This window comes from Alosa pseudoharengus, unplaced genomic scaffold (assembly GCF_046254945.1).
Source record: "Alosa pseudoharengus isolate Yale_2024_CS ecotype anadromous, Long Island Sound unplaced genomic scaffold, YU_APseudo_1.1 YU_APseudo_1.1_scf_11, whole genome shotgun sequence".
NCBI lineage: Eukaryota > Metazoa > Chordata > Actinopteri > Clupeiformes > Clupeidae > Alosa > Alosa pseudoharengus.
The window spans coordinates 17,056,872-17,079,942 of record NW_027468576.1 but is presented as its reverse complement, the minus strand read 5'-3'; the positions used below and the strand labels follow the sequence as shown (position 1 = coordinate 17,079,942).

The 23,071-nt window shown below is 46.8% G+C and overlaps 1 protein-coding gene across 11 annotated transcripts in view; it reads left to right on the top strand.

Annotated features, from left to right (window-relative positions):
- The window catches only part of fryl (furry homolog, like), a 109,073-nt gene that overhangs the window by 72,494 nt on the left and 13,508 nt on the right, over window positions 1-23,071 (top strand). For 6 of the 11 annotated variants that reach the window (XM_076278175.1, XM_076278170.1, XM_076278168.1 and 3 more), the window contains 25 exons: window positions 578-677; window positions 985-1,153; window positions 1,953-2,215; window positions 2,748-2,888; window positions 3,114-3,282; window positions 3,687-3,768; window positions 3,882-3,994; window positions 4,298-4,448; window positions 4,635-4,738; window positions 6,141-6,323; window positions 6,980-7,172; window positions 7,666-7,787; window positions 8,065-8,252; window positions 8,922-9,016; window positions 9,272-9,570; window positions 9,870-10,202; window positions 11,794-12,062; window positions 13,740-13,880; window positions 14,951-15,025; window positions 15,854-16,054; window positions 16,568-16,729; window positions 16,950-17,024; window positions 17,342-17,518; window positions 20,098-20,298; window positions 21,587-21,769. In XM_076278175.1, the coding sequence (XP_076134290.1) occupies window positions 578-677; window positions 985-1,153; window positions 1,953-2,215; window positions 2,748-2,888; window positions 3,114-3,282; window positions 3,687-3,768; window positions 3,882-3,994; window positions 4,298-4,448; window positions 4,635-4,738; window positions 6,141-6,323; window positions 6,980-7,172; window positions 7,666-7,787; window positions 8,065-8,252; window positions 8,922-9,016; window positions 9,272-9,570; window positions 9,870-10,202; window positions 11,794-12,062; window positions 13,740-13,880; window positions 14,951-15,025; window positions 15,854-16,054; window positions 16,568-16,729; window positions 16,950-17,024; window positions 17,342-17,518; window positions 20,098-20,298; window positions 21,587-21,769 (4,189 nt within the window). The remainder of the gene's footprint in view (window positions 1-577; window positions 678-984; window positions 1,154-1,952; window positions 2,216-2,747; window positions 2,889-3,113; window positions 3,283-3,686; window positions 3,769-3,881; window positions 3,995-4,297; window positions 4,449-4,634; window positions 4,739-6,140; window positions 6,324-6,979; window positions 7,173-7,665; window positions 7,788-8,064; window positions 8,253-8,921; window positions 9,017-9,271; window positions 9,571-9,869; window positions 10,203-11,793; window positions 12,063-13,739; window positions 13,881-14,950; window positions 15,026-15,853; window positions 16,055-16,567; window positions 16,730-16,949; window positions 17,025-17,341; window positions 17,519-20,097; window positions 20,299-21,586; window positions 21,770-23,071) is intronic. The other 5 variants (XM_076278177.1, XM_076278176.1, XM_076278172.1 and 2 more) reach the window with 2 other exon arrangements.

Below are 23,071 nucleotides of genomic sequence, written 5' to 3'. Positions count from 1 at the left end.
GTTTATTTGTTGAACAAATTGGGATGCAATGTGAGCCTTGAATTGGATGCCATGCAGGAATTTGCTAGGATCTCAAAACCAGAATATGAACATGCTTTGCCATAGAGAAACACATGATAGCGTTGGATTATAAACATGCTTTGCCACACGAACAGACAAAAACGTGGGGTAAGTCCAGCTATATGAAGTTATTATTTTGCTGTCACTTCGTCTGTTTTGTAACCCAGAAGGCAATCACGGGTTCGCGAGTAATTCAAACGAGAGTAATGGGTGTGCAGGTGAACGCAGAGAAGTATAGACTGTAAATGTGATGCAATTTGATTTAATTTCATGATTTTTTTTTTTTTTTTCATACTTGATCATACAGACAAGTGTGTAGTCTCGTTGGAAAGCCCCACTTCTGCTCTGTCATGCAATAAAAGTTTCATCTCGCTGCGATGAACAGTTCTGGAGCAATGTAACAGAGAAAAAAGGGTGTGTTTTTTTGACGCACTTTGCGTCAATCGGGTTCTTAGGGTTAACCACCTTCTCAAACTTGAATCAAACATTCCTGTGTGTGTGTGTGTGTGTCTTGCAGGGATTACCAATTTGACACTGTGGTGCTGCTGAATCTGATCCTGTTCAAAGCAGCCGATTCCTCCAGAGAGATCTACGAGGTTGCCATGCAACTGCTCCAGGTGAAGCACACAGACATCCCTCCCTATACACATACTCTGTGCATGACAAAATGAGCTATATAAATACATACTTACTTACACACACACACACACACACACACACACACACACACACACACACACACACACACACAGCCAACAAGAAAACACAAAAAGACTGGAGAAATCCCAGACGTCATCTCCCACCCCTAACTTGTCTGATATAAAGCTGGCATGACTGCTGACAGTTGTAAGTGTGTGTTAAGGTGCTGGGATTGAATTTACTGTATATTAAAGTGTGTGTGTTTGTCTCTGTGTGTGTGTTTAGATACTGGAGCCCAAGCTATTCCGTTACGCCCACAAGCTGGAGATCCAGAGGAGTGATGGCATCCTGACTCCGCCTTCTCCACTCCCTCACCTCTACTCACTGTCCTACTACCAGCTGAGTGAAGAGCTGGCCCGCACTTACCCAGAGCTCACACTGCCTCTATTCTCAGGTACACACACACACACACACACCAATCCCCACCTCTACTTACATGCTTGCCCGCAACACACTCACACACACATACACACAACAACACACTCACACACAGACACACACAGACGCACAGCAAAACACTCACACACACATACACACAGCAACACACTCACACACAGACACACACAGACGCACAGCAACACATCTGCCCCACTTCCAGCTAAGAGCTTATCTTATCCAGAGCTCACATTGCCTGTGTTATCAGGTCAACTCTACCCTCCAAGTGGGTACTACTTTTAGTGATAAATCTTGGCAGCGCAGCTACACACTGAAGTTATTGATCCTCTATGTATGTGCATACGTGAGTGTGTGTTGACGTAGCCTACCTTATTTACTATGTCAATGTCAATTTATTTGTGTAGCACATTTAAAAACAACAACACCATTTGAGTTGTGTTATTGGCTTAATATACACAAGTGATGTGCTTCAGTTCATGAGCTACGATGTATGTACATTGCCCCCCCTCCCAATTGCCTTAGTGTAGTTCAAACTCTGCCTCCAAGCACGTTCACATTGTCATACACAAGCTAACACAATCTGTCTTAATCATGCATGCATATTCATGCTTTCATCTCTCCTCATCTTGCATGCACATTCATGCATTCATCACTTATTTACACTTTTATACAGGACATTTTACAAGCATTTAGATAAATATAAACACATTTATTTTATCTGTTTTCATTTGTCGAGTCACGTAACGTAGACCAGCTCAAGTCTGCACTGTGACACTGTGACTGTTTTCCTGCTGCAGAGGTGAGCCAGCGCATCCAGACAGCGCACCCTGGTGGCCGGCAGGTGATGCTGCACTACCTGCTGCCCTGGATGAACAACGTGGAGCTGGTGGACTTCAAGCCGTCGGTGCGGCGGCAGGAGGAGCCTTCGTCGGGCGAGGACGAGGATGAGACGCGGGAGATGATGATGGTCAACAGCCGCCGCTGGCTCAGGGGAGAGGGCTGGGGGTCTCCACACGCCACCACCATGGTGCTCAACAACCTCATGTTCATGACTGCCAAGGTATGACACACACACACACACACACATATTCACACTCAAGCACACTTCATTACCGCCAAGGTATGACACACACACACACACACACACACACACACACACACACACACACACACACACACACACACACATATTCACACTCAAGCACACTTCATTACCGCCAAGGTATGACACACACTCACACACACACTCACACACACAAACAAACAAACACACACATACACATATTCACACTAGCACACCTCATTACCGCCAAGGTATGACACACACACACACACATTAAAGCACACTTCATTACCGCCAAGGTATGACACACACACACACACATATTCACACTCAAGCACACTTCATTACCGCCAAGGTATGACTGACACCGACACACACACATATACACACACTTAGTCACTACACCACATGCCACCATCCTTGGTGCTCAACAACATGGTGCTCTGGGTATGATACAAACACACACACACACACACACACACACACGTTCATTCACTGAAGTGCACCTGTGCTCTCTTTGGCTCTTCAGTATGGAGACGAGTTTGCCTGGTCTGAGATCGAGAATGTGTGGACCACACTGGCCGACAGCTGGCCCAAGAACCTCAAGATCATCCTGCACTTCCTCATCAGCATGTCCGGGGTCAACAGCGAGCCCAGCCTCCTGCCCTATGTGAGTGACAGGACAAGCATCCAATCAGCAGGCAGCACAGCTTTCATTAATAACCTGTCTAGGGATGCAGCTTCTCATGACTGGCACCTACTTGTCTTTCAAAAGATGTTAATGTTTTTTTGCTGGGGGGTTAAAGTAATTGTGTTATTATATTTAAATAAGTAATGTATACAGTTTTAATTTGTCTGTACCTCTGTGTGTGTGTGTGTGCGTATGGCTCTCCAGGTGAAGCGCGTGGTGGTGTACCTGGGCCGGGATAAGACCATGCAGCTGCTGGAGGAGCTGATGTGTGAGCTGGAGCTCACTGACCCCGTCAGCTCCGCCATCACACACATGGACAACCCCCCTTACTACCGCATCACCTCCAGCTACAAGATCCCCTCTGTCAACTCAGGTACGGGCCTACAACTCCCACAATGCTCTAGGGTATTCCAACTCACGTATTTCATATGGTCTTAAATTACTATGGTTAAGTAAGACATGATTGAATTCTAAGGTTATTTATTCAGCTCTTGTTGACTAGTAGTGTCTTTGGGGTCTGATGGGAGCTGTGTGTGTGTGTGTGTGTGTGTGTGTGTGTGTGTGTGTGTGTGTGTGTGTGCGTGTGCGTGTGCGTGTGCGTGTGCGTGTGCGTGTGCGTGTGCGTGTGCGTGTGCGTGTGCGTGTGCGTGTGCGTGTGCGTGTGCGTGTGCGTGTGCGTGTGCGTGTGCGTGTGCGTGTGCGTGTGCGTGTGCGTGCGCGTGCGCGTGCGCGTGCGCGTGTGCGTGTGTGCGTGCGTGCTTGCTTGCTTGCTTGCAGGAACCACATCTAGTAGCAACACCATGGTGCCAGGACAAGATCCACACCACGACAAGATAAAAGATCCCAACATGGAGGATAAGTAAGAACAAAATGCATTCTTACATCTGTGGATATCTCATCTGTCCATACACACACACACATTGTTGTGGTGATGTTCTGAGTGCGCTGACACTGTTTGCGTTCTCTGTGCAGTTACACCCACTTGGACATCTACAGCGGCTTGAACAGTAACCTGAACAGACAGCACCACCGGCTGGAGTCTCGCTACAGCAGCAGCTCAGGAGGCTCCTATGAAGAGGAGAAGAGTAAGACACACACACACACACACACACACACTTTCAAACAGACTCAAATTGAAAGAGACCAATGGAATTGGAAATGCAAACAAAGACCAGCCGACTGTAGAGGTTTCTGATCCTGTTTTTTTTAGGTCTTCAAAGCTTTGCAATTGTTCTTGAAAGTTTCCCTCAACAATCAATATTGCTCATTAACAAACTCGGAACACAGGGTCCAGAGTTCAGCTTGTTCCAGTATTCAGTCGTGGTCAGAGTCGTAATCCAGTGCGGGCGAAACACGCTGTCTCTCACCTGCTGACTGTGCCCCTGCAGGTGACTCCATGCCCGTCTATGCCAACTGGCGTCTGAAGGTGATGGACCACAACCGGCCGGAGCCACTGCCCTTCCCCCCAACGGGAGGCTGCTGGTCCCCGCTGGTGGACTACCTGCCCGAGACCAACACACCCGGGGTGTCTCTGCACAGGTAACACACGCACACACATATACACATACACACACTCCAGCACTGTATGTGTATCTGTGGCTGGAGGTGAGGCAGGCTCTCAACTTTCAAGCCAGCCCATGATTTTGTGTAAACTCTTTTTCTCTTTCTTGCCATCTTATCACTCGTCTTTCTCTCTCTCCTCTCCTCATCCCTCTCTCCCTGCAGGTGTAACATAGCTGTGATTCTGCTGACGGACCTCATCGTGGACCATGGTGTTAAAGTGGAGTGGGGAGCGTATCTCCATCTGCTGCTGCATGCCATATTCATAGGTAAGGCAGTGGTTCTCGTTGCACCAGGGGAGGGGAGCATGCATTTTTTTCATTTGCATTTTTTCAGGTTGTGTGTGTGTCAGAGTTTCCGCTAGAAAAAAATGGTGCCGGTCAAAGTGACCGGCAGAGGTTTCGTTTTCCGGACATTTTGATGATATGCCGGTCAAATATCCTATTATCGCTTCTTAATTAGTCAAATTGAGGAAAACTGGAGACAGGCTATGTAGCTTAAAGAATGACATAATCAGGCTGTATAGATTGCAACATGTCCATTAGCCTAACTTAAACATGCCTAACAAGATCTAGCCAGTATCTTTTCCTGGACAGCAAGAGTCCGCTTCGTTCGTTGTTTTAAAAAGGCGACGTTGTTTGTTGCTGCTACCCACGTTATCTCCAGTGGTGACTGTTTAACTTACACAGATGCGCACACACAAGAATGAGCGCTCACACCACTACCCCCTAATGTTATGCCTCTTTATTTGATAACAATACATTAAGAAATGTTTCCTATTCTGGCCTGGGAAATGTTTAGTTTCTTTTTCTTTCGGCTGCGATTCAATGATACCGTTTAATTGTGCCAGAAATGATCCGCGGACCAGTAATCGCCTCGTCGAGGAGGCCCTAACCCTGCAGATCATAGACAGAGAACGCATAGGCCTACTGTAGGCCTATGCTTTGGGTAAAGAACACTTTGCATGTCCAGTATACACAGAGAATGACAGTGTCTTGCAGCGGCCGCACCCCCCACAACTCCACTTCCAATTCCAATGTCACTGATTCCGACAGATACGCCCGACACTTCTGCTTTTTATCTGGTGGTGGTGGAGTTGACCGGACAGCTGAGGCTTCAGACGTTACCAATTTATCATCATCCATCGCGTCTGGCCTCTGAAAAAACTTTTAAGGCTAGTCTGGGCCTGGCCATGTTTGAACCTCCTCACTCATTTGTTCGTTGTTTAACATGGTTGTTTTAAGCGTGCGCTTCCTATTTGAAATGCAGCATTGGCTATGCGTGTTGTTTAATAGCTTACTTTTCAAACGGTAGAGCCTGTTCATTTAAAAACATAGCCAGAGGACGTATAATATAGGCTTACATATTAAGGCTTATTCTCAAATTCAGATTGCGTTAGGGGACGGGATTATTAGCCAATTTCAATCTGACAATTTGACCGGAGAGATTTAATTTGGTCGGACATTTCATTTTTTTTCCGGCCAATGTCCGGTAATTACCGGACAACGGAAACCCTGGTGTGTGTGTGTGTGTGTGAGCGAGAGTACTTCTCCTTACATCAGTATATGAATGCAATACTGGTATTGTGTGTGTGTGTGTGTGTGTGTCTGTGTGTGTGTGTGAGAGAGACAGAGAGTGTACTCATGTGCTGGCCTTCTGTTGTCTCCTCAGGTTTTGACCACCAGCACCCAGAGGTTTATGAGCACTGCAAGCGCTTACTACTCCACCTGCTGGTCGTCCAGGGAACCAACAGCAGCGTCCAGTCACTGGCCTCCATTCTGCTCCGCAACCGCGAGATCAACGACCCCAAGGTGCTCACGATCAAACCGGCCCTGCAGGAGTTCAACCTGACTGGTAAGAGTCTGTCCACTCCACTCTGGAAATGTCCTGGGGATGAATACGTGAATGCAGGAATGGATGAATTCAATTGGTTAAACTGACCATCATTTTTTACACAAGACTGATGTGTCTTTCATTTGTCTGAGCAGTCCGGCAACATTGTTGTGTTTTCAGTTTGTGATATTTGAGGCTAACACTAGAGGGCAGTGTTTGCCTACTGCTGCTTCACTCATCAGTACATTGTATGTGTATGGGATAAAGTATACAGTTCAAATAGTATTAGTCATAGGCAGTAGCATCCAATGAAATTTAATAGCAGTTTATTGCCTCACGTGTGTGTGTGTGTGTGTGTGTGTGTGTGTGTGTGTGTTCACTCCTAACACACACTTATCATGTACTTCCCTCCCCTCTACCTTGTTTTGCCACTTTCTTCTCCTACCACACTTTGACTTGTACTTATACTGTTGGGACTCTCATTCTCTAGTAATAGTATTGACAGATGCAGTAGTAATTCCCAGCTAATTTCCCCTCTGCATTGTAGTTATTCTCTTTTTGTAAGTCGCTTTGGATAAAAGTGCCCGTTAAATGAATAAATGTGAATTGCACATGCACTACTAAATCCCTCCCTGCTCTAACCCACTTCCTCCTCGACCTCTCCCCGGCGTCTCCAGGCGTGAGTGAGCTGGTCCCCGACTACCAGCCGTCCCCCATGACCGACTCGGGCCTGAGCTCCAGCTCCACCTCCTCCAGCATCAGCCTGGGCAGCACCGCCCTGCCCCACCTGCCCCCCGCCCTCAACGAGGTGGACCTCTCCGCCGAACAGGACCAAAGGGTCAAGGCCCTCATCGAGTTCATCACCTCCAGGTACAGGAGTCTCCTGATGCGGACGCCAGTCGGGTGTCGGGCCTCGATGATTCTGTTGTGAATGTGGCCAATTGAGTTGTCAATTCAATTAAATTCAATTCAATTCAATTGTTAATTCAGTTGAGTTGTGTTGTAAGTGGATTTAACCTGTCTGTGTTGTTGTTGATGCAACTGACGGCTAACCAGGGTATTGGATATGCTTGTGCTCTCATTGTTGTAATTGCTTAAAGCCCTTTGTTTTGTTCCGTACCTGCAGCCATGTCTGACCGGATGGCGGTACTGTTGCCTTCTGTGTGTGTGTGTGTGTGTGTGTGTGTGTGTGTGTGTGTACTCCAGTTTGCAGTGTCTGTGTTGGTATCAATCACTCATAATTTCATGCATGCCAGGCTGGTGTTCATCTACGGAGTGAGGTGTTCTCTGAAGTCACAGTACAGGCACAAGCCACTTCCTGTCACTAACGCTCCCATCTCTGCCCTGATTGGTTGGTTCACAGGAAGCGGGGACCCCTCTGGAACCACGAGGACGTGTCTCCGAAGAACCCCAATATTAAGAGCGCGGACCAGCTGAGTGTGTTCCTGCGGCACGTGGTCAACGTGTTCAAACAGACGCAAGCAGGTAAGAGCACAGTCTCGGTCACTAGGGTGGACATACCATTATGTCACTATTTTGCACTATTTTGACTGCACGTCCTGTAATAAATTAGAGAGTTGTGTTAGGAAGTTTTCTTCAGTCACATCAATATTGTATTTTTTTTTCATTTTTATTTTTATTTTAATGACACTTTGTGTCATTCTGAACATATACACATGCAGGCCTGTGTGTTTGTGTTGTAATTTTGTGTGAGTGCATGTGTGTGTAACTGTTTGTGTTTTTATTGTGTGTGTGTGTGCAGGATTCCAGCTGGAGCAGCTGCTGAGTGAGGCTGCGCTGCAGACAGCTCTGTCCTGCTCGTCCCGCCACTACGCCGGACGCTCCTTCCAGATCTTCCGCGCCCTCAAGCAGCCGCTCACCGCAGCCACCCTCTCTGACGTGCTCTCTCGCCTCGTGGAGACGGTGGGAGACCCGGGAGAAGAGGCTCAGGTACCACACACACACGCACACACACGCACACACACACACACACACACACACACACACACACACACACACAACCTCTCTGACAAGCCAGTGCAGCTGGTGGAGGCTGTGGTAGAAAAACACACACATACACGCCGATCACACATTCTCAGCTTGCTCCACCGTCTTGTGGGAGGGTTACACAAACACACACACACACACACGCAGAGAGACTTCACAGAGAACATGCACCATATCAGGTTTACTGAAACCCTCATAAGATTCATCTTCTGCTTGTTAGACACTGTTGAAGCTACAATGGAGGAGACCACACACTCACACACTCACACACTCACACACTCACACACACACACCCATACATGCTTGAACACACACATCCCCACTCTCCCAGGATGTGGATGATTCAAGGCTTGCTGTAAAGGAGGTCTGTCCAGACACTGGGGACCATTTGCTCTGATTCACCAGCCAAGTGTGTCTATTTAAGGGTCAGACTCAGTGGGCCACGGCTCCATTTGCCTCTCATTTATGGCCAGTCTGGCCCGAGAGGCTCATCTCTCTCTCACACACACACACACACACACACACACACACACACACACACACACACACACACACACATTCTCTCTCTCTCTCTCTCTCTATCACTTATCACTCTTACCCTCTCTCTCTCAGGGCTTTGTCATAGAGTTGTTACTGACTCTGGAGGCTGGTATCGACACGCTTGCGGACACCATGAAGAACTATGACCTGCTCACTGCTCTGGCACAGTAAGACACACATCGCACACATCCACACATGTCCAAAACACACACACACCCCTAAATTATACATATAATATACTATATATGAAATTGGAAAAATTAAAATAAAAAAGAATCCTGTGTTTTTAACACAATAGATCTCGATTTCTATCATCTATCTTAAAACACACTTGTGTCGGAACATAATTTGTTCCACGTTGGTACACTTTTGTGTGAAAACATTTTTGCATCACTTGCCTGATCCCTATCTGCTCTCCGTAGGCAGTCATCTCACGATCCTCTATTGGGCACCAAGTTTGCGATCAACCGCAAGAGCACGGGTCAGCTCAACCTGAGCAGCGGCGTGGGCCTCCTGCACGGCCACTACGGCCACGCTCGCTCCAACTCGTTGCGCGCCAGCCTGCTGGGCGAGCGCAAGGGCGACCGGCGCCGCAGCAACACGCTGGACGTGGCCGAGCGGCTCGGTGGGAGCCATGGCAACCTGCCGCGCACCAGAAGCCTGTCCTCGCTGCGAGAGGGAGGAGGGGGAGGCATAGCGGGTGGAGGGGGACCTGGCACAGGTGAGGAAGACTGATGTGTCCTTTCCTGTCAACTTCCTGTTGTTGTTTTGAAAGACTAGCTAATGCAATGTGAATGGCCCCTTCCAAAACGAGTTACTTCTGTGAACCGAACGCCGTGTCGTCCATTATCCCCTTACATATTGACTTGTATGGATAGCAGTCATTGTCTGTAAGTCGATACACATCTCCACACACACTTTTCACCAATGTGAACCTCACCTTTAGACCTTCACATGAACGCACACACACTCTTAACACATACGTACCAATTTCCCCCTTTTCCTCCCCCCTCCCCCCAGGTGACCCGGCACCACCGGCCGACCCGACCAACCTGATGGCGACGGTGTTCTGGATCGCGGCGTCGCTCCTGGAGTCGGACTACGAGTTCGAGTACCTGCTGGCGCTGCGGCTGCTCAACCGGCTGCTGGGCCAGCTGCCGCTGGAGAAGGCGGAGAGCCGCGAGCGTCTGGAGCGCGTGCAGGCCAAGCTCAAGTGGTACAGCTTCCCCGGCCTGCTGCAGCTCTTCCTCAAGGGCTTCACGTCGGCCGCCACGCTCGAGCTGACCATCCACCTGCTCAGCAAGCTCATCAGCGTGGCGCGCCACACGCTCGTGGACCCGCCGCAGGTGGCAGGTGAGGCTGGGCGCCAGGGGTCAAGGGTCGCAGGGTAGAAACGTAGGGGGGATGTGTGGGTCAAAGGCTGAGTTTGAGTGGGTGAGTGGTGCTGGTGTGTGTGTTCCTCTACGTGGATGTAGGGTTGTGTGTATACCTTTTAGATGGATCCTTCCAGCACGTCCCACAAAATCTCTGGTATCGGTATGTAGTTAAAAAAAACACCTAATTTGTAGGCTGCACTCTACAAAACATTTGAAATAAGGTGCCACTGATGCTAAACTGGTTAATCGTCCATAGCACAGACTTTTTTATTTTGTAGCACATGCTACACATGTAGCATTGTACAGCCTTGATGTAGGGTTGTGTGTGTACCTTTAGGTGGATGTAGGGTTGTGTGTGTACCTTTAGGTGGATGTAGGGATGTTTGTGTACCTTTAGGTGGATGTAGGGTTGTGTGTGTACCTTTTAGGTGGATATAGGGTTGTGTGAGTACCTTTAGGTGGATGTAGGGTTGTGTGAGTACCTTTAGGTGGATGTAGGGTTGTGTGAGTACCTTTAGGTGGATGTAGGGTTGTGGGAGTACCTTTAGGTGGATATAGGGTTGTGTGAGTACCTTTAGGTGGATGTAGGGTTGTGGGAGTACCCCCAGGTGGATATACTGTAGAGTTGTGTGTACATTTTGGTGGGTGAGTGTTTATATGTGGAACATCCATATGTAGGTTGGTGAAGTGGATATATGTGTACTTGTGAATGAGTGTGTATATGACTTAAGCCATCCTTACACCAGAAGACTTTGACAAGATTTGGGAAAGATTCTTGAAAGATTGTAGTCGTTTGAGTCAAGTTTGAAATGGGGGCATTAGTTAAAAGACTCTTTCATTAATCTTTCCCAAATCTTTTCAAAGTCTTCTGGTGTAAAGATGCTATTAGCTGAATTGTGGGTGTATAGGTATACATTTGCCTGTGTGTGTGTGTGTGTGTGTGTGTGTGTGTGTGTGTGTGTGTGTGTGTGTGTGTGTGTGTGTGTGTGTGTGTGCACGAGTGGGTGGATGTGTGTGTGAGTTGGGAGGTGTAGATGAAATTGATGTTGACACACATGGTGTGTGCTTGGCTAAAGTCATGCTCAAGAGATAAGAACAAGGCTCTAGCAGTGGATTTAAGTGCTTTCGGATTTAATATGACAGTATTATGGTCCTGTCTGGATCCTTATCAGGCCTAGAGTAGAGTAGAGTAGAGTAGAGTAGAGTGGAGTGTGTGTGTGTATGCGTGTGTGTGGTAGGGCTTACACTTAAAGACCAGACATTACATCAACAAATTCTCATTTGAACTCAGATGACTTTTAGTCAGCTGACCCAGGCAGATATATGTTACCAATAATATGATATACAATAGGATGTAAGACATATTCACATGTTAATAAAATGTATGTCTTAAATTGCTTTAGCCTCATGTTAAGGTGGTAAACCATTGACAGACATTTGACCATATCACTGATTTATAAAGTTAAAAATAATAAGTTAAAAAAAATATCTATTTATGTTGTTTCTTTTCTTTTTCAATCCCGTTGGTATCACTGATTGATGTGTTCAATGCCGTCCCTTGTCGCCAGGTTTCCCTCTGAACATCCTGTGCCTGCTGCCTCACCTGGTGCAGCACTTTGACAGCCCGACGCCCTTCTGCAAGGAGACGGCGGACCGCATCGCCAAGGTGTGCGCCGAGGAGAAGTCGGCCACGCTGGCCAACCTAGCACACATGATGAGCCTGTACTCCACGCGCAACTACTCGCGCGACAGCACCAACTGGATCAACGTGGTGTGCCGCTACCTGCACGACGCCTTCGCCGACATCACCTTTAACCTGGTCACCTACCTGGCCGAGGTGAGCTTCCTCACCTCCACCCCCCAGCTGGCTGTGTGTGCTGTGATGTCACAAGGAAATGCGTCAAGTAGATGCACCTTTTAAGTCTAGACCATAGGGGTGTAACGGTACACAGAAGTCACGGTTCGGTTCATACCTCGGTTCGGACATCACGGTTCGGTACGAGTTCGGTACAATGGAGGGAAAAGCAAAACAAAAATGCAGAAAGCATTTTTTTTTGTACATGTCTCAGGCTGTACCACCTAGTGTCATACAGTCTCTTCCCTGAGCTATCTGCAACAGCCTGAAGTGTGTAAGATGTAGGCTAAACAGTACAATAAGTACCCAGACTCCATCTGTAACTTGTAAACAAAATAAGACAATCAGCTAAAAACTGAAAATAGGCCTACAGCATCTCTTATTTCTGAAAGTGCAAATTACATAGAAAAATGATTTTTAAAAATCCACTTAAGCAAGACCTTCAATATCTGTGTTTAGTTGTATATGGAAGGGTCTACAATTTGCCTCAATATTTTTTTTATTGTGTGTAAAGTAATAATCTAGCCTACTAACTGTAAAAATATCACACTATAACTACAACTAGAAGTCACGTGACTTTGCCCTTTGACGTTAACTCACCATAGCATGGTTTGTTTATTAGCCTGGTTAGCGTTGTCACTTTATTTTACTGTCTATGCACTTAACACTACCAGCTCCTCATGTGAGAAGTTACAAGTTACCCCAACATAAAGGTAATTACCACGCGATTTACATAGCTTTCTGTCATTACGAAATCATTTAATTTAAGCCATAGTTTTTGGCCCTATTTGTATGTATCCAAAGGCTGCTGATGCGCAGGGGAAGTTTTTTCCCCTCGTTTCAGTGATTGGTAGCCTACATCATCTGGGTGATGGCTTCGAATATGTGTAGCATTTTTTCCACTCACATACCCAACAACTGCTGAACAACGCCGACACAGTTTCATCTTATCCAGCACTCTTTCGCCTGTACTAACGTTACTGTAACTGAAGTTCTCAAACTTGCGATATTAAAGAGACCAGCGGATCCTCTAACTCTTGTGGGTCTAACCTTAGTTCTGCTAATGACTGACGGACTCGACCGACGACCTGACAAAAAAAAACATAGGCGCCAATCAGAGCTTCAGAGCTAAGGCGAGGCTACAGATTAGCGTTAGGTGTCGCTAAAGAACTCCCGTAACTCTCGCTACTTAACAGTAATTGCGCATGACATTAATTAATGCGCACACGGGTTTTATGTATTTTTATACCGTGTATTCTCCGTGTAAATTCATGCACCGAACCGTGACGCCCGTACCGTTTCGGTTCAATACGAATACATGAACCGTTACACCCCTACTAGACCAGTCAAGTGCTTGGTTATTACCCATGATCTAGATATTAATTTCAACCTGTATAAATTTTCCAAATGAGTACACAAATCCTTGAATTTGTGTAAATCCTAGAGGGAACTATGCTGAAACCTGATGGAATGCCTTACATGTGCTGGATGTGAGACAGAGCCTTGATGTGTTCTCTCTCTCTCTCTCTCTCTCTCTCTCTCTCTCTCTCTCTCTCTCTCTCTCTCTCTCTCTCTCTCTCTCTCTCTCTCTCTCTCTCTCTCTCTCTCTCTCTCTCTCTCTCTCTCTCTCCATTGCTCCATTGCTCTCCCTCCCTCTAGCTTCTGGAGAAGGGGCTTCCCAGCATGCAACAGTCCCTCCTGCTGATCATCTACAGCCTGCTGAGCCACATCGACCTGTCTGCTGCGCCCGTTAAGCAGTTCAATCTGGAGATCATGAAGATCATTGGCAAATACGTGCAGGTCAGACATCACTGTTGTCTGGATAGCTTTAATGTAAATGACCAAGTAGGCAAGCTTGAGTTTTGAGCTCCAACACGATCATGAGTCACCTAAACCTACATCAGCAGCTTTTGCCTCAGATCTCAGGGGAAAATGTGGATTTAGAACCAGCAGTACCCATATTTCAGTTAAAAGTCCTGGGCATCCTATCTGGCTAATGGTTTGAGCAGAATGATATGATGACCTCCATCCTGCTCCATTTCCCGGCCAGGCTGACATGTGACAAGCGGTGGGGGGGTCAGTCTCACGAGGCAGAGAGTCAGAGACCGCCCACTGTATCACCCATTCCCCTACTCATTCATGACTGTACATTTACATGGGCACCTTTGTATGCGATTGTGTATATTTGGCCCTCTGTCTGTGTGTGTGTGTATGTGTGTGTGTGTGTGTGTGTGTGTGTGTGTGTGTGTGTCAGAAGGAGAGCATCTTCCACCAGCCTTCAGGCTCAGCTCGGAGTGACACAGTAAGCTGGTGAGGGACAGTGTGTGTGTGTGTGTGTGTGTGTGTGTGTGTGTCTGTGTGTGTGTGTGTGTGTTTTGGAACTGCCACATTATTCTGCCTCTTCTGATCGTTATGGAAGCCATTCACCGCACTGCACTGACCTCAGGCTGGCTGGAGAGGAGTTGGGGGAGGGGGGTGCCAGAAAAGGGGGAGGTGGTTTTTTACCTCCATTCCATCCTCCTACTCCTGCTCCCTCAGGCCAATTGTCCACTCACTGCTCTCTGACACTGGAGAGTGTGTGTGTGTATGTCTGTGTGTCTGTCTGTCTGTGTGCGTCCATGGGCAGCTTTGAGTGAGCAAAAGAGAGTCTGTTTATTTTGCCCTGTTGGGAATGCAGAGAGGCGTAAGAGCAGATTGTGTGTTTTTTTATTTGTTTTTTTTCCACAAAAATCAAAGTGAGTGTGTGCGTGCGTGCGTGCTACACTTGTCTCTATTAATGTGAAGTGCCGTCTTCCTGCCCAGTCGTAGAGTGCGTTTATGCGAAGTCCTGTGTTGCTCAGGAAATTGAATCAGTGTTTCCCATACTACAGAAATCAGTGGGCGGACTGTCCCATAATTATCACCATCCGCCTACTAATACCATTACCAGCAGGAACACACATTCTGTGAGTTACATGTGCCATTTTCATACTGTGGTGTTGTCGCTGTAGTGTTGCTGTTTTAGAAAAAAGGGTAAACGTGTTTACCAGGAACACACATTCTGTGAGTTACATGTGCCGTTTTCATACTGTGGTGTTGTCGCTGTAGTGTTGCTGTTTTTAGAAAAAAGGTCAAAGTGTTTACGAGAAACCATTCACACAGTATATAACAAGAGCTTATTAAAATCGCTCATCCACAGTTCTGTTGAGTTGATCAGCACGACCAACAATGCTGAGGAGAAGTGATCCCATACAGTACTGTAGTGATGCTGGTGTACTCCGACTGTGGAGCCCTTGTTACATAACTCTGGGAATCAAGCCCTCTGGACTTTTACATTGTTTGCTTTGTTAGGAAATATACTGCAAGTTGTACTTGTTCAAGATGAATAATTATTTATTTTTAGATTATGTTGTGTAAGTGCTTTTACAACAGCTTGTATGGTTTTTATTGTTCTATAGGAAAGCAAATCAGTGAATCAATCCAAGATGTAGTACATTTTAATCATAATTCCAATACCTACTCACTATCAAAGCCAATTATCACTGATAATTAAACAGGAAATGAAATGTAAAATGAATCAGTGCTTAAACTTCTCAGGCACTGTGCCGTATTTCCGGTGTGGACCAGGCCTTTTATTAAATAAATAAATAAATAAACAAACAAACACACACACATATCTTTATATACATGCATACAAACATTATTGGCTTTTGCAAATGTCTGGTAGCTCCAGGCACAGGACTTTGCTTTGCTGTAAGCCCTGCTAAGTGTTTTGTGTGCTCTGTGCTGTGCAGAGCCCGTACTGGAAGGAGGCCCAGAACATCTTGAAGCTGGTGGTGTCTCGCTCGGCCAGCCTGGTGGTGCCCGACGAGGTCCAGCGATCCTACAGTACCGAATCGTCCGGCTCGCCTGAGATTGCCTTCACACGCATCTTCAACAACTCCTCCAAGGAGCTGCCTGGCAAGACGCTGGACTTCCACTTCGACATCTCAGAGGTGCTGCCACCCTGTCCTCTTCCTGTTCGTCCTTCATCCAAAGCTCTTCTCTTTGCCTTTAATCATCTGTTTTAATCAGCTGTGGGGGGGGGGGGGGCAGGCAAAGAGAAGGAGCAATGTGTGCCTTGATCAGACACTCATTACGAGCAGATTTAGATCCTAGATGGCAGACATTTTAATTAAACATTGAGCATTTGTTTGGAACTCAAAGAGCCTTTTATTTAATATAAAACCTCTTTCATAAAATGTAAAGTTTTGGATGTTGATGCCAAAGCAAACTTTGAATGGTTCTTCAAAACATCTATCACAGTACAAATTAGATAGCTCATCTCTGATGACTATTTGTTCATTTAACCAATTTTGGAAAAGAAAAAGTATTGAATTTGAATTTCAATATCTACAGACTTCTATAAGGTTTTGACAGCTATACTGACCCCAGACCGTCTACAGACATTGTTTTGACTGTCACACTGACATGACCATGACCATGACCATGACCTTTTCCTCCCACAGACGCCCATCATAGGGCACAAGTATGGGGACCAGCGCACGGCGGTCGGTCGTAACGGCAAACCGCAGGTCATTGCTGTGACCAGGAGCACCTCCTCCACATCTTCAGGCTCCAACTCCAACGGCCTGGTGCCTGTCAGCTGGAAGAGACCACAGCTATCTCAGGTACTGTGTGTGTGTCTGTGTGTGTGTGTCTGTGTCTGTGTGTGTGTGTCTGTGTGTGTGTGTGTGTGTGCACACGTCTGTGTGTGTCTGGGTTTTTGTTTGTGTGTGTGTGTGTGCATGCATGCGTGTGTAACTGTCTTTATTCAAGCACTGTGGTGTTCATATATTCTCGCTAGTGGAATATAAAGAGTAATGGCCGGTCTCTTTTCTGACGTTTCAGAGGAGGACCAGAGAGAAGCTGATGAACGTCCTGTCCCTGTGTGGCCCCGAGTCAGGCCTACCCAAAAACCCCTCGGTATGACCTCACCTCGCTCCTGACCTTTCACCTATAATATGTCACACACATCCATGTCCTCATGTCACCGTAACAATGATGCACAAGATGGACTTAGTGGCTCAATGCCATTAACTTTTCCAGGTTGTTTTAATCTGGCATGAAAGAGGCACATAAGGGACGAAACCTTAAATCGTGTGTGTATAGAACTGTGTAAATGGTGTAGGGAGAGAACTGTTGTAAGAAATGAATGTGAAATTCTGTTTATACTGTACGCACATGTTGTGTAATCAGCCTAGAATCCAGCTGATGCATTTGCTCTTTTCCCGGGCCTGCAGGTGGTGTTCTCCTCCAATGAGGATCTGGACTCAGGAGACCAGCAGACCAGTCTGATCCCCACCGTGGAGGAAGTGACGCGGGAGGAGGAAGTGCAGGCGGAGGATGCAGGAAGTGAGCAGCAGTTTGGAGTCTTCAAGGACTTTGACTTCTTGGACGTGGAGCTGGAAGATGCAGAGGTATGAACAGCCGCAGACCCCCCTGCAGAACCTGTTGTATGTGTTAGATGGTGTTGGAGCCCTGAGCTGGCATCTTGAGCTATTCTTAGTCTCTAAAGACTGTTTTGAAAGTGATGTTTGGTTTGTAGGCTTCAGAAATCTTGGAAGAAACTCAATGTCACAGAATTTAAGTTATATTTATGTATTATTAATGTTACTGAGATGGTTTGTGTGTAGGTGTGTGTTTATGTGTTTGCATGTGTATGTGTCTTAACAACTTGTCTAGTGTGTGTCTGTGTGTGTGAGAGCCTACTCTGGCACACCTCCATCTTGGTGTCGGCTGTGGTGTCTCACTCACTCTCTCACTAACTCCCTTCTTGTCTCTCCTCTTCTCTTGCCACAAGGAGCTGCAGGTAAGTTCTCCTGTATAGCACTGTGCTGTTCTGAGCCAGCGAGCCTCTCTGAGACTCTGTCACCCCTGCACTCTTTTTTTTTTACTCGTTACCCCCCCCCCCCACAACTCTGGCCCTCACCACTTCCTGCCTTCCTGACAATCCAGTTTTTTTCCATTCGCTAAATGACAGTCGCTGCAGAGGGCAGCCAGTGGAGCATGCCCTGCCCAAGTCTGTGTGATACTTCAGCAGTTCATGTGCCCCCCCCCCCTTTTTGTTTGCTTGTGTAGAATCTGTTATGTGTTGTGTTGTGTTCTTACGGTAGTAGTCACAGCTCTAGAGTCCCTGTGGGGATAGCCTCCATTGTGATGTGTTTGTGTGATAAGGCATGAAAGTCCTGGCAAGTGTGTGTGTGTGGTGTGCATTTTCGATTGGCTAGTCATTATTCCATATGCTCTGAAGGTAAACACTGCTGTTTAAAAGTCGATTAGAATATGCCATGACAACACTGTATCAGCATATATGTCTGCTCTGTGGTGTTCTTCAATACACTTTGTAGGGCTGCACGATTATGACCAAAATGATAATCACGATTATTTTGATCAATATTGAGATCACGATTATTTATCACGATTATTAATTAATTTTACTGACAAATATTTTTTCCCTAAACATATTGGACTTGCTATCTGGCTCACCCAAATTCTTCCCCTCACATTTACTCCCCTAAATTACTGCAAATATAGATTTGACTGCGACTTCCAAACTTCCAAACAACTTCCAAACAAATGTTTTGTGCGTGCTACTTTGTTAATATTTGGGAAAACGCCCACCGGGAATCCTCCCAACGCTCCCCATTAGCCACTTAAGCTCTGCTTCGTGTTCATGAGTTTACTGTAATCGTTAGTCCAGGGGTGTCCAAACTTTTTGACTGAAGGGCCACATTGGGTTTTGAAAATTGGTTGTTGTAGAAAATTAATTTCTTAAGAAATACTGTTAATTTGATGCTGTTTAATTCATTTATAAATGGTGCACTGTCACTTTAAGACTCTTTGCCAGCTCCACTCAAATATAGCCTGTGGCTAGTGTTGTGCCTATGGCTGTGCCCTCTCACAGTGTATAAATGGTCAGTAGTGGGAACTACTGTTGCCATCGCCCTCTCTCCCACGCTCAAATGCGTCCCCAATTAAATGGACTAGCATAACGTAGTTAGATCTGCTGCAATGGAGATACTATGTATCTCGATGTGACAAGCTGTTTTGACATTGACATTGTAAACGTTCTCTAAGAAGAGTGTAAAGCAGTTTGCAGTAGCCTAAAGTTAACCACAACGTCGTCTATCGCTGGAAAAAAATATCGAGCGGCCTATGATAAACTAATAAATGCTCGGCGGGCCGGATTAAAGTGCATGGCTGGCCGCAGTTTGGACACCCCTGGTTTAGTCATCCGTTGATATGTAAAACACTGACGTGTAGGCTACATTTTCATTATTGTTCACTCGTTTTGAGTAGGCTGTGTCTTGAAACGCATATGCATTGTAGGTTGCACATGTAGCTTATAAAATACATGAATGAAATTCACGGATCTCGTCGTTAGCTCAACTCTTATTACAGTATAGGCTATCGGAGGAAGCAAACAAGGACTAAACGTTAACGTGATAAAAAAGGCATGTGTGGTTTACGTCATGTGATGTGTTTCACGGTATGAGTTGAGAGCCCTGTTTTGCTTATATTTTTGGTTAACTTAACTTGCCTGAAATCCGAAATATTTTCGAACAATGGATGATCCGCTTCGAGGGACAAGCTCTCGGCCTTCTGCTGTGCCACACATTTGATTTTTGATCGCCGTTTATTGTATAGTCTAACTAGCCTACTAATAGTTAACATAATGTCACTAGTCCACAGTGCATCAGGCTGAGCAGTGCAGGGAACAGCTGTCATTGGTAGGCTGCATGCAGGCACATGGTCAGACAGGTTTAAGGAGCGCTTGATTTGTTTTGTAGCGGAGCGTTCTATGGGTTGCCAGGTTGGTTCTATGGGTAGAGCACGCATTTGAAATATCGCTCGATCACGCAAATTTGATCGTGGGAAGCCAAAATCAATGATTAAAATTCGATTAATTGTGCAGCCCTAACACTTTGTTTTGGGGTCATTTCTTCTTCTCGGTGTATCGGTGTATGCTAACTGTGTTTCCTGTGTGTCCCTGTAGGGGGAGAGCATGGACAACTTCAACTGGGGTGTGCGGCGTCGTTCGCTGGACAGCATGGACAAGGGCGACACACCTTCGCTGCAAGAGTGCCAGTACACGGGCAGCACGCCCAGCCTCAACCTCACCAACCAGGAGGACACGGACGAGTCGTCCGAGGAGGAGGTACTGAGTGCTAGCCAGATTCTCAACCGATCCAACCTCGTAAGTTCCGCCCCCTTGGCCCTCTCCCCAACCCCCAAAAAGCCAACCAAATCCCCTTACCCCCCCACCTATCCCAACCCCTGGCTCTCTGCGGGGGTGCAGGCATGGTGTGTGAATGTGTTGCTGAGCTGAGCTGAGCTGAGCTGGGACAGGCTGGGCTGAAGCCACTGCCGCTGTGCCCCACCCAAACCTCCTCACCCTCCCATCCCCCATGCAGGCGCAGCCTAGACGCTTGCTTCCGCTGGTAACTGGCACGCCTCTTCACCCCCAGCCTCAGCCCTAGCTACCACCCCACGCCCTCCTCCCTTCCCCTGCGGCCTCTGCCAGCAAGCTGAGGCTCCGGCTCTTCAGAGTGGCCTTTGGTGACTCTCCTCTCTGCCTCTCACCCCAATCCTCTCAAATGCTCTCGTTTTTTTATTATTATTTTTTCCCCTTTGTTTCTTTCTTCGGCTGGTAAGTAGTTTCCTGTGCTTTGGGACTTTGGGACTCTTGGACCTCTCCTCTTTTTATATAATATAATAAACATCAATCTCTCACGTCCTGACTAATACTTTAAGAAACTCTGCCAATAGAAGTGTCATAGTAAAGGGATGATTCACCTAATAGCATGACCCGGTTCGACCCCCTGATTGTACCGAGAAGCTACCGGAATTGGGGCTTCGAGCATGACTTTCCTCCAGCATGCCCTGCTGTCATGTGGAATCTCCTCTAGCTCCTCTAACTCTTTCCTGCCTTTGCTACCAAGTGCCAGCAGCAGAGCAGGCCATCAGTGTTAGACCCGCAGGCACGCTGATGGGCCAAACGCCGCCTTGGAATGACACTCCTGCTCCTCATCCTCCACTTCCTCCTACACCACCTTTTCCTCTTTCTTTCTCCTTTGTTCCTCTGCTTGGTAGTGCACTGCGTGAGCAGGACTGAAGTGTGTTCTTTAACTGCTGTGAATCTTAAACGGCAAGAGACTGTGCTGTACTGAAGTCTTTTTAGCATGTGGCATGTTGCCTTGTTGAGAGAAGAGAATGTGGAATGAAAAAAATATATACTCTGAAGAACTGTTGTGACATTTGCTCTTGAAGTAATTTGCCAGATAACATTTAAACTAAGATACTTTAGCCAGTAACCCTGTAATTGTCCAACTTATACAGCATGTAATCTAAAACTCTCAGATCAAATCAAAACACTATCATCTGTTTCACTTTGTCTCATTCAAGCTTCGCTATGTCAGTCTTGGACTTTTTGGACGATCACAATTTCCATGGTCAAAAACCCCTTGGTCTTTCCTTCCCCACAGCTTAATAGTGACTCTGCAACAGACGATGCCACATCCAATCACGTCGACTCGCTGCAGCAGTCCCAGGAGTCCTCCAGCAGTGTTCTGACAGAAGAGGCCACGCCCACACCACCTTTGCCCCGCCCCGACAGTCCAGCCCCTGAGACCACCCACTCCGACAGCAATAGCAGCCAGCCGCCTGAGGTGGGATCAATCGGGAATCAATATAAACTGTGGTGCACGGGTGCTTTCTAGCTTTCTCTCGACACCTTGCTATGCCTTCTCGCAATGCTCTCTCTCTTCCCTGGGCTTGTTCTCCTCCTGAGTGTAATAGAGGGCTTACTCTTTCGGAGTTACCTCATGCATTACTATTAAGGCTGGAGGGGAAAAGTTCCAAATGAAAGTGGCCCGGGTATCGGACCTTGTGGGACACCTTCTCTTCTTGTCTTTTGTGGCTTGATGATGTTAGTTGGGTTCTTTGTTTTTGTTAGACTGTCAATCTCTTATCCTCTTATTCTCTGTCTAGCTTGCTTTTCTGGGCTTTGCTGGGGTATTCAGCTGGTAGGGCTTGCTTGGTTGCTTGTTGTGTGATTTTTGGGGCAGAGATTGTCGTCGCAATCGACAAAACACCTCAGGCCTGCTGTGCTTGAACAAACCAGCCTGGGCCTTAAAAGTCTAGGAATCAGTTTAACTCGTGGAGAGCTTCTATTCTCATCCATGGACCAGCCAACACTTCTGTGAGTATACGCTGGAAGTTGTCAAGTGTAGCAAGAAGCACTCTTGACCCAAAATTACTGATTTTAGAAGAGACTAGACTAATCATTAGTCAAAATGGCTAAATATTAACATACTAACCTGCAATGCTCAGCGTTTTAACACCACTAAAATGTCACTGTTTAGCTGTGGTAACTCATATTGCAGACATCTGTGTTCACCATTTAATGTTTTGGTTCCCAACTTCCCATCATACAGGTTTAGCAGATCATGTTGGAAGAAAACAATCAACTGGACAAATGTGATGTTATTAAACAAGGCCTCATTAATTCAGTTGGTTGATATTTTGAGCTTTTAGCCCAATGAAACACGTTCAAAATACACAGGAATGAAAAATACACAGGAATGGAAAAATACACAGGAATGAAAAGGTTATTATTTCCGGTTGGCAGTTGCGTCAGTGGTGTTCCTGGGCACCATTCATATTGAGAATCCCCTCCCACACCCCTTGTCACCCTCCCTCCCCTCCCTTCCGCGTGTTCAGATGTCTATGAATGAAAGCTTGACTCTGAGGTATTCGCCCGAGCCTCTTCCAACCCAGCTCGGTAGCACTGGGACTGGCTCCGCCGACGCCACTGTGTCGTATCTTGAAGATCAGCCCAAGGACATCTCCTCCATCATCCTCGGCTCTTAGCGTAATGAAGCCCCGAGATAAAACCATCAATACTCTTAGTCATCCACCCCCCCCCACCCCACCCGGCTGCCGTGCAGTGCCGCGCCACACCACGCACC